Below are 12169 nucleotides of genomic sequence, written 5' to 3'. Positions count from 1 at the left end.
CTGTTCGAAGTTTGAACCTGCTTATGTTAATTCTATTTGTGTATTTCACCATATCACGAGAAATTTTTACAAGAATTAAAAAAAATTTGCTCACAATAACAAAATTTGTTTGTTTGAAGATAATACCATGGAAAATAAAAAACATTTATTTTTAATAAATGCAGTTTGTAAATATTGTCTATGACCGGGGTTCAAACCCCTGACCTAGCAATTTCTAGTTGCCTGTCACTTAACCTTAATGGTTGTCCGAGTTATAACAGGTTTTAAGTACTTTCCCGCTTTTTTTCAATGGAACCAAATTGTGGGCCTCTTAATTTGTCTATAATTATTTCCTTTGGTACTGTGGTATAGTGCATTATAATATAATTTCTGGTTGTGTTTGAAAATTATAGGTTAATATTTAAGGGAGATTTGGAGCATTTATATTTACAGTATATAGTATGAGCAACAATTTCTCCATTTTACCAGGGCTAAAGAGAATAGAAGGGCTGTTTCACTCCTTTGAAGTATCTCTCGCCCCGCCGATCCTCTGACGTCACTTTGGCGCAAAGCTCGCACTTTTACTTCAAGAACGGAGCGTTTGGCCTTACTAGCTCTAACTAATATTGGATCATTTCTTTTTGCGAGATATTCTAAGACATTTATTTTCTATAATGACTTTCCTCAGTTTTTACAGTGAATTTACAAGAATTTAAAACCATTATCGAAATGCCAGTTTGCCTTGTACCTAATGTTTAAGTATGAACAAATTGCTATTAACGACATATTTTAAAATCAGGGATTCTAAATTTAACTTAACTTATCGTTATAAAAGAATATGTTGATAAAAAAAGTGTCGATATATGCCTTCATTTTTCTTAATAGTTAAAGTTAAAACTGAACTTTTTAAAATAAAGTATTTATCGTGTCACTTTCACCAACTAGCAAAACATTTTTATAAGTTTAAAATGGTATTTTTTTTAATATAATAACCAAGAAAGTTTTTTTTGAACTATGTTTATGAACGAAAATAATGTGTTAATTACGTAAAAATTGAAGGCTAATAACCAGAAAAAGTCTAACCTATTTTTACAAAGAGAAAGATGCAAAGTTATCATATCTTTGCTTGCGATCTCCGAGATCTGTGGACACAGTGACGTCATGAGGGGGGAAATCGTAGCTTCAGCTCTAAGAGCGGAGTGAACTAGCCCTTCTATTCTCTTTAGCCCTGCCATTTTACAGCTATCATGCTCACTTAGAAAAGGAGAAAGAAATAATTTTAAGTGAAAAAAATTTTTTACGTTACACTATTGTGAAATAAGTTTTAGAAAAAATATTTTTATTATAGACAATTTTAGATTATTGACGAAAACCGGGGTTCGAACCCCGAATTCTCGGGACTAGCAGTTTCTTACTTCCTATCACTTTGCCCTAACGGCCGCACCACACCTGGTTGCGTATAAACTACCTTTCCATCTACAGTTTGTAAAGAAAGAGTTTGTGTGCGTTGATTGGATTTCTCGGAAAATCCTTCGGTTACCCCTTTTTGTAGCTCCTCCCCAACATCAGCTTTATTTTATTGACCGGTTCCTAGCTGGTACGTCTCTATTTGAAGCTGGGTGATCTTCCCTGAGTCCCAGTTCTTCACGGTTCAGTCTTAACCACTGGCTCATCACTGCAATTTTATAAACACAGGGGTTGGGGATATTTTTTTAAAACTTTTTATTTACGGCAGAATATATTTTTTTCTCAGCTTTCTTTATTTCCTTTTCAATTAAAAAAAAAGTATTTATAATTAGGTATTAATTGAAAAGTAACACATTTTTAAAAAAAAATTTGATGAGTTTGGAGGTGGCTACGAAAATAATATTCGGAGCTTCATTTTGAATTAATTTTAAATTGCAAGATACTTTTTATAACTTCCTAAAAAGTTTTTTTTTACATATAGGTCATTCTCACGAAAACTGTCATTTTTCAGTTCATAAAATCCCAAAAAAGAAAAGTGAATAAAAAGCTCTGAAACTTTTTATATTAATAGAAATATGTAATAGCATTATAAAGAAAGTATATATCCTATAAATTATACTTAATATTTAAATTAATTAATTTTTAAATAATTAATTTATAATTAATTAATTTATAATAATTAATTTAATAAATAAATTAATTTATAAATTTTTTAATTTATTTTTCAAATTAATTAATAAGTAAATTAATTATTTTCACTATTTAAAAAGTGAGGGATGAGGAAATGACACTAATAGTGAGGGAATGATATTTTATTTTAATACATGTATTTATCTAAGTTACATCTACCTAGTTACATCTACTACCTAAAGTTTGAAAATGATAACATACTAAGTATATCTAATATTTATTATAATTTAGTCTTATATATTTAATAGTTTTTACAGGTTTGGGAAATAAAATTGGCTGGCACGATTGAACAAAAAAAAATTTAATAATATACTCATCTTGAATCATTCCCTCAATTCAGCGTCATTCCCTCACTTTATACACTAGTGAGGGAATGACGAATTCAATAAAATTTAAAAATAACAGTTAGGCCTAATTAATTTCTGAAGTCAATCACATACAATTATATTCATACAAGAAAGCAACATATGATTATCCACTTTCTCGATGAAGTTGTGTTTTATTTTACTCTAAAAAATGACATGAGGGAATGACAAATGTAAAAAATTTTACCTGGTTTGATTTATTCAAATTTATTCCACAGTAAAGCTTCTTTAAGTTGAAGATGGAAACATAATGCAATTTTGTTCTATGATGCCAGTTGTTAACTTCTGAAGTTTTTATTAAAATATTATTATTCGAAGAAGATTGCAGGTGATAAGAACATTGTTGTGAGGGAATGACGCGAAACACTGGGGACAAAGTTTAAAATAGTGCTGTGTTAATATTTTTATCAGAAATTAAATTTAAAATTGATTTTCTGAATTCTATATTTCAGTATTCTGAAATAAAAAACACGAATTTGTAAAAAAAAAAATTTATTTCAGAAACAATTTTTTTCTTTTTTTAAATCAGCTGTGGGGGACAAGTGAGGAAATGACATATTGGTATATTTTAATGACCTAAAATAAATAAAAAATAAAAATTTATAATTTTATTTTTATTCTTTCGTTCTTTCATTCTGAAGGACACTTTCCCTGAATTTTTTTTTTTCGTAAGCTGTCAAACAAACATAAAATAGACTGGGGACATGAAAATGACTGTTTTTGTGAGAATGACCCATATAAATCACAGTTTATAATAAGATTGGAAAAAAAAAGCGATGCGTCATGCTAGTTTTTTCTTTTGATAATGACGTTTTTCGGAACATTATAAAAGGAATATTTTGCATTGTATTAAAAAATTACAGAAAGAAATAAATTGTTATATATATATATATATATATATATATATATATATATATATATATATATATATATATATATATATATATATATATATACAGAGAGAGAGAAAGCATGGAAAAAATTACAGAACAATGAAAAAAGGGGAAAAAATAATAATAAAAATAACAAGAAACCGGAAGAAAAACAAACCGAAAAAAAGGAGAGAAGAAAATTAATAAAAATTCGGAAAATAACATATAATCTTTTCATCAGCTCACGCGATTATATCCGCAAAAATTAATTTTTTTCGTGTTTTTTTTTCTTTATATATATAAAGAAAGTATATATATATATATATAATAAGCATATATATATATATATATAAGTATATATATATATATATATATATATACTTAAGTATATATATATATATATATATATATATATATATATATATATATATATATATATATATATATATATATATATATATATATATATATATATATATATATATATATGCATTTATATGTATGCATTTTTGTCGTATACTGAAAAAAGGGATTTATTTGAATATCAAGGGATTGTCCCACCCCCCAGGCTTCTGCTACAAAGAAAATGAAACTTTTTTGGAAATTCCGGAATGCAAAACTATGAACAATTCGCTATGTAATAGTGATTGAAATACTGGACTTTAATAGAACAAAAATAAGACATTTTACACAATCAACTGTTTTTTTTTTCTTTCATTGACATACAGTGGAATTTATAAATAATAAAAATAAAGCAGCCTTTATTCTAGTTTATAATTACCCTTGGAGTGAATGTTTTTTTGGGGTTATTTTCATTTTTGTGTCGACTGGAGAAAAATGGCGGAAATGGCAGTGAAAGTAAATCAATTAGATGTTCACTGATCCGTAAATATGTTGATTAGAATAAGCATGTTGACACTGTTTAACAGAATTTTAGAAAGCGTTTTATATAAAAGCTCTTGGGTACAACAAGTTCACAACATTCACTAACAATCAGCGATTGCCGTTAACAACTAGCAGAATATTGCAACTCATAATGTTCACAAAGGTAAGATTTTATTTTTCTTAGATTTTTTTCGAGAAAATTTTTTTGCCTGATTCCCCCCCCCCCCACCCATTTCCAGATATCTAGAGTCTTCTGATTAATGACATGGGCTATAAGGCTTTCTAAAAGTCTTGCCCACAACAGTAAAAATAATGTTGAATTTTATTAATGTACAAAAAAGTAACAAAAGCTCGTAACCGTGATGGCTCAGGGGATAGAGCTTTCGCTTCCCAATGACGAGAACCGAGTCTGAATCCCAACTATGGATGGTCGATACGACTTCCGCATCCGACTAGCACCGACCTCTGTGCTGGCGTAAAATATCCTCTGTGTTAGACGGATCATGGGTTAAAGTACTCTTGCCGTCAGGCTAACCGTGGGTTGCTTTCGTGGTTTCACTCTCCGTGTAACGCAAATACTGGTTAGTTTCATAAAAAAAGTTCTCCACGAAGGCAAAAACTTTCTCGCTACATGATCCAGAAGTTCCCATGTCTTCTGGATTGGGTTCAAAATTACAAGGCTACGTAATGAATGTCACACTGGAGCCGTGGCAGCTCAAGGGATAGAGCGGTTTGACCACAGTGCTGATGTAAAATATCATCAGTGGTAGACAGATCATGGGTCAGAGTTCCCTGCCGTAAGGCTAATCATGGGAGGTTTTCGTGGTTTTCCTCTCCGTGCATAATAAATGCCGATTAGTTCCATAAAAAATTCTCCACGGAGGCCAAATTTCTCTCAATACTTGATTCAGCAGTTCCCTTGTCTTCTGGATTTGGTTCAAAATTACAAGGCTACGGAGTTGAACATTAGTAGTCGTAAACCCAAAATTGGGTTGGCTGATCAACGACAGTTATGAAATAAAAAGGTAAATGAATGATCCTTGCATTTCTGTAATTACAAAAAAGAATTATGATGTTTGAATGCTGGTTACTGATTTAAAAATTTAGGATTTTCGAAGAAATGAGGTATTAAATATTAAGGTATTACTGATTAAGGGTATTAATGATTAAGAAATGAGGTATTAATGATTAAGACTTTTTTTAAAATTTCATACAAAGTGTTAACTGTTTCTTACCTCGTTTAAGCAATCTCTACTGCTCACTGAAAAGAAGGTAATCAGTAAACAGAATTGACCAATGATCAATTCCTTTTTTCCAGAATAAATTTTGTGTGTCCCGTGTTTCCAAAATAATGAAATTTTCACTATTTCAGTATCTGTGCCTTACTGAATAAGATTTATGTCATAAAAAAAGCATCTGTAAATACAATTAAGCTTTAAAATATTAAAAAATTAAACAATCATTTACATCCTATTTAAGAGCTTGAAAAGTGTTCTCTGAATTATCATTGTTGGTCTCATTATTTGTCAGTCAGGCACAGCTTACTGCGCAATTCCTTGTTGACATTTATTCCACTAGATAAATGCTGATTCGCGGTGGCTCAAAGGATAGAGAGATCGCGTACCAATGAGGTAGCCTGGGTTCGAATATCAACGATGGAAGGTCAACACGAATCCCACACCTGGCTTGCACCGACCATAGCGCTGACGTAAAATATCCTCAGTGGTAGACGAGTCATGATTTGAATACCATAACTGATAGATGGGAATAGAAAGAATGTCATAACAGCTTTAAACAGCTTAGAAACAAATATTTCTTTTTAGAAAGAAAAAAAAGAAAGAGCTTGGAAAAAGTTAGTGTACGCTTTGTACAGAAAAAATTATTTTGATCTGTTAGAAAAATTTGTGGGATTTTCTTAAGTGTTCAAAATACTGGATATTTTAACAATATTGGTATACGATCTGCGATATCTCTGGGGAAAGAGCATTCGCCCTCCAATGAGGTGAACCGGGTTCGAATCCCAGCCATGGCTGATCGATATGAGTTCCGCATCCGGCTTACACCGACCACAGATGTAAAATATCATCAATTGTAGACGGATCATGGGTAAGAGTCCCCTTGTCGTCAGGCTGACCATGGGAAGTGTTCGCGGTTATACTGTTCAAGCTATGCAAATGTGAGCAGACCCAAATTTTGGTTTACGACTACTAAAATCCAACTCCGTAGCCTTGTAATTTTGAACCCAATCCAGAGGACATAGGAACTCCTGGATATAGAATAGGGAGAAATTTACTGATTAGTATAGGGAGCTTACCCGCATTTGCATTACATTGAGAGGAAAACCACGAAAACTTCCCACGTTCAGCCTGACGCTAAAGGGATTCTAACTCATGATCCGTCTACCTCCTTCTATCATGATGCTCTATCCTCTGACCCATCGCGGCTCAATATTAAGTACAGTAAATATTTATAGTAAATCTGATTTTTCTTTTTTTTTTTCAGATTATCCTCAGTTTTCTTTTGATAGCAGTTACTGCAGCTGCTCATCACCATGATCATCATGAGGTGACGATTTTTTATATTAGATTTGTTATAATAAATTCAAGCTCTTATTTAAAATTAAGAACTTCTGAATATATTGAAGAATTCTAATGTGTCATATTTTAAAATTGATAAACTTCTTCTCCAAAAGGAAATATATCGGAAAAGCTGCTAGATAAATTTTTTTACTCTTAATATTATGCATAACGTTTCCATTTATACCTTTGTGTCTATCACGGTGGAATATCATAATTAGAATTTCGACCCATTTCCAACTAACTAGAGCATTTAAATGTCCACTGGAGCTCTGGTGACATTGTAAATTTCATGTCATAACAAGTTAAGAACAATTTCTTGCCCAAAGGAATTTATTGCTAATCCAAAATCCATTTTTGTCTCAGCCAAAGTGATCAAACTAAATTGACAAACTAGAATTTATGTTTTTAGTTTTTCATCAAATATTATTTCTCGTTAATAGAAATTTGGCCCGCTCTGACTAACTATCCCTGGAAGCATGTAACCTTACGACAATCTTGCGTCGGATTTTTTTTTCTATTGTCACGAAAATGTTTGTACTAAAAACCTTTATGCAATGAAGCAAAAATATCGCTGTTACTAACCTTTCATCCTAAAAGGATAGAAAATTATTTTTTAAAAAGTATTGCCAATTAGGTAAAATGGTATGACGTTTTAGCTAACGTCACACTAACGATAGGATCAAATTGCATCGTCCCTTTAAATTTCAAGACAAGGTGGATTTCAGCTGAGCAAACAAGACTTAACGTCTGGTTTCTTAGGACAAGCGCCGTATCTGGGCGTCAGTGGAAAGTTGACGTAGAGCTGACGCCATAAAAATACTTTTTTGTTAGCTCAGCATGAGCAGTCGGCCCAACGCAGACATTATCTCTCATTGCGCATGCGTTAATAACGTAAACAAATATTTATTTTGAATTTGTATTGATTTTGTTATTGTCGAGCAGTGTTTTAGAGAACAAATAATGACTTTGTCCAAGAAAAAACACATTATGGCTGAGCTAAATGAAGAGTGCTATGTTTAATGAAGAAGCTATGTTTAATGTCAAAATCAAAATCTTGGCTGATTTCAATGCGCTGTTGGATGTTGTCCGCCATTGCTTCTGTGGTTAACGTCACGTTGCAATCCAACTGCAGTTGAGTTGGACGGCAATTGTAGTTCAAGACGAGCGTTCGATGACGTATACTATCAAACTCACAAATGGACCAATCAGAGGTAAGCGCTGATTTCCAGCTGACGGCGTCCTGTCCTAAGAAACCAGGCCTTTAGCAAAAAGAAACCATATAATGACGTAGATTTAAGATTATTTTCACCTTGAGACTAGCTTTATGAAAGGATTTTTTCACGCTTGAAAACCCTACGTCAACCTCGATTTAAGGTTTTTATATGGAAGCGTATTTTCCAAGGTTTTGGATTAGGGTAATGTGCGTGGATTAGAGCAGATCGTCACAGATCTCGTTTTAAGGTTAGAAGGTTTACACGTAAACCGCATTACAAATCTTTTTAGGTTTACATTAAAAGATTTCCGCTGAGTGAAAATGAACCTTATTTTGCTGCTAGAACTGACATTTCATTTTGACAAAAACCCGATAGTTGTTTCTTAAATGGTATAAGCGAAACATTCCATCAATCCAACACCCCATGTCCTTCGAATGTGACAAAATAAGTATGAACAACAATAAGATGATTATTGTCATTTCAGTAAGCTTAAAAAAAAATATTAAAATTGTTTTTTTCTTCTTTCTCTTATTCACTTTTCGGAATGTAAGATTAAGTTTTCTAACTGTTGTGCTTCCTCTCTAAATCAACTGTATAAGAACAGTTAACGGGAAAAAAACTCTTATATATTGTAGACAAAAAGTAAAATCAACATTAGGGAGATTTCTCAAATTTACGTTAGCTTCCGTATTCACCCGTACTTAAGATTTTAAGTAATTGCGCATGTGTCAGTTCAGGGAAAATGCGCATGCGTCCGTGGAAAAATATCAAACTCTCGTAAGTGAAAATAAGAGATTTTGCAAGAATTCGTAAGTTAAAAGGGCTAACGTAGTGGAATGTCATTTTAACTTCGACCACGAAGTCAAAACAAACATTTACAATTAACGTAGGCCATCTTTTTAAAGCTGTGGCATACGATTCAATATGCTTTACTCTTAGTAAAAATATAGATCTGTGATCAGAAATATTTTGTAGATTATAGATTTTGATGAATTCAGCGATAAAGAATGAAGCTTATTATTATTATTATTAATATTAAAAAAATATTGTTGAACTTGTATTGATTATTTGGCTTCTTTTAACTAAATTGTACAGTTAAAACAAATATATTTTATAATTTCAAAATAGCGAAGATATAGTTTCTTATGGAATTGGTGCAATAAATAAACTTTATATGTGAGAATCTTTTTGTAAGAATACAGAATGCGTCACTTAAGAGGACTGATACTTGACGGACTGAAGTTACTCGAAATAGAATGGAAAGAACAGTTGCTTATGTAAACAAAGCCACGTAAAATTTGTTTGTATTTTTATATTTTTAAGACATTTCTATCAGAATTTAAAACTTCATGGTTCAGTTAAACTTCACAGTAGATTGATCGGAAGACACGGATCCTAGTCGATAACCGAAGCCAAGCGGCAGCAGTCACTGAGTGAGACCCCATTGATCAGCCTGCGAAGGGACCGAGGGAATGCAGTATTGATCCCAGTTAAGCTCGTCCACCATAAAGTGTTCCACTTCGCTAGTAAATCACCGGGTTACTAAAGGCGGTGGAGCCATTTCCTTTTCAGAGGATCAAAAATTTTGATGGCATGTATTAAATCCAGTTTTAAATAGAGTTTTACTCCTTTGTGTTAAATCGAGAGTCACCTGCGTGCAGCTCAAGTGTGGTGTAAATAAAGTAATACTACTCTTCTCTAAACTTTAAATTAATTATGCAGGGTAATTTGCTATGAAATTTTTTTTCCCGTGGTATCCTCTAAAGTTGTTTTTCATTTTCTCTGACGTAACTGTTAAAAACTAAATTGTTCTGTCTCGCCTAGCATCATCATGCTCACCCCTACAAGTTCGGATATGTAGCGAAAGGCAAAGACGGATCCCACCACAGACACGAGGAAGGTGATGGACACGGAGGAGTGAAGGGCAGCTACGGATACGTTGACCATCACGGAATCCACCGAGAAGTCCACTATGTAGCGGATAAGGGAGGATTCAGAGCAGAAATCAAGACCAATGAACCCGGAACGGCCAATCAGGATCCAGCTCACGTCAAACTTCATTCTCATGCTTCTCACCATCATCATCAAGAACCTCATCATCATCATCATCATCACCAAGAACCTCATCATGCTCATCATCATCATCAACAAGAGCCTCACCATGCTCACCATCATGAGCACCACGGACACCAATGGAAACATCATGCTTAAATTTGAAAAAAAATAAATAAATAAAAATCTCTTAACCTGGGATATATGCTCAATAAATTATAATTAATCTTTCTACATAGTATGTAGTTACAAATGCATTTTAGACTCCTCTAGTTCATCAAATAATTTCTAGATGTCAAAATCAATTGGTTAGATTAATAAATTAATAATTGATTCCTCCAATTAATTAGTAATTTTAAAAAGCAGATGTTTACTTATTTCATAATAGCACATAAACAAATTAGTTCAGATGTCTAAGTATAAGAAGTTAGGAACAGACTTTTGATGGCTAATAAGTGCTACTTTGGTCTGAGGAACCAATTAAAATCGAAATTCCTCTCCATTGGTACAAAAGTAAATCTATACAAAACCTTAATCAGACCAATTATTCTATATGGTAGCGAGACCTGGGCAATTAATGAAATAGAGGAAAATAGACTACTCCTTTTTGAAAGAAAGATCCTTCGGTCAATTTTTGGAGCAGTTAAGGAAAATAATATTTGGAGAAGTTTATATAATCATGAGATATACAATAAATATAGATTACCAAATATTTTGAGGGTTATTAAGGCCTACAGGATCAGATGGCTGGGGCACGTTTTGGCGTGAAGATTTGGACCTAGTTAATAAACTTACTTTTACGAAAATTGAAGGAACTAGAAGAAGAGGGAGACCAGCTACAAGATGGTTGGACAGTGTTGAGTAGGACTTAAAATTGTTGGTAATAAACAGGTGGAAAAATCTAGTTCAAAGTCACCCTGCCTGGAGGCAGCTAAATGAGAAAGCCTTGGCCTGCACTAGGCTGTAGTGCTGACGAAGAAATCTAAGTATAATATTCATAAATTCTAAAAAAGAAAAAACAAAAACAGAACTTAAGGGAGTTCTTTCTTCTATCTCTTTTTTCAGTCGTAAGTATAATATAGGCAGTAGCAAGATTAAGTACAGTTGTAGTATTAATTTTCTTAAATTTATTTTCGGTTCACAACCTGTTAGAATTTATAAATTGCAGAAAACTCTTATGAATGGTAAAATTGCGCGTAAATTTAATAAAAAAAATCACAATAATAAAACTTCCAAGAATATTAAGCCTATTCACATATCGCCTCGTACGCATAAACTAAGCGGAGGGATACACCGGAAGTTTCCTAAATTTCTTCCGGTTTTAGGAAGTTTGTTATTGTTTACATTCAGTCAACCATAAATAAGAAACATCTGTAGTATGAAAATAAAAAATATTTTTAAAAAATAAAATGATAAATATTCCGTGACGATATATATCGGGTGCTTTTAAATTAAAAATGAAAATTAATATAGCAGAATATTTGGATTTCGTGGTGTGCTGGAGTCAAATTCTGATGGTTAAAACAAGTGATTTATTCTTCCTTTTATTATTAGTTTATTTTTTCCTATCTTCTAGGTGTTGATTATTACTGTTGAATAAAATAATAATCAAGAAATGCTTATTGTTGTGTTCAAAGAGATGTTGGGTTTGAAATATTAGTTTACATATTCTTAATCTTTAAATAAATGGCTACTTATCGGTTGTGGATGGTTGACTGAATGTAAACAATAAAACCGGAAGAAATTTAGAAAACTTCCGGTGTATCCCTCCGCTTACGCTATGCTTGCGAGGTGATGTGCGAACAGGCTTAATTTTCTAGACAGTTTTATTATTGCGATTTTTTTATCATATTTACGTGTAATTTCACCTTTCATAAGAGTTATCTGCAATTTATAAATTCTTACAGGTCGTGAGCCTAAAAAAATTGAGAAAATTAATATCACAGCATAAATTAAGTGCAAGGTTTGCCATGTTTTGAGTGTTATCCCTCATTTGGCTATACTTGTGAAAAATAGTGCCGTTTGTAATTTTTTGAGTAATACATCATAGCAAGCCTGCGGAGTCC

The 12169-nt window shown here is 32.4% G+C and overlaps 1 protein-coding gene across 1 annotated transcript; it reads left to right on the top strand.

The window, feature by feature from the left end:
• Positions 1-4340: 4340 nt before the first annotated feature.
• Positions 4341-10323, top strand: LOC107448916 (cuticle protein 16.8-like). The gene is made up of 3 exons (XM_087160408.1): positions 4341-4421; positions 6761-6823; positions 9876-10323. The coding sequence occupies exons 1-3, from the start codon at positions 4410-4412 to the stop codon at positions 10260-10262; spliced, it is 462 nt and encodes a 153-aa protein (XP_087016534.1). The 5' UTR covers positions 4341-4409; the 3' UTR covers positions 10263-10323.
• The last annotated feature ends 1846 nt before the right edge of the window (positions 10324-12169 follow it).

This window comes from Parasteatoda tepidariorum, chromosome 4 (genome assembly GCF_982258835.1).
Source record: "Parasteatoda tepidariorum strain Cologne lab strain chromosome 4, Ptep-v5.0, whole genome shotgun sequence".
Classification (NCBI taxonomy): Eukaryota; Metazoa; Arthropoda; class Arachnida; order Araneae; family Theridiidae; genus Parasteatoda; species Parasteatoda tepidariorum.
This window is presented reverse-complemented; position numbering and strand designations above follow the sequence as displayed.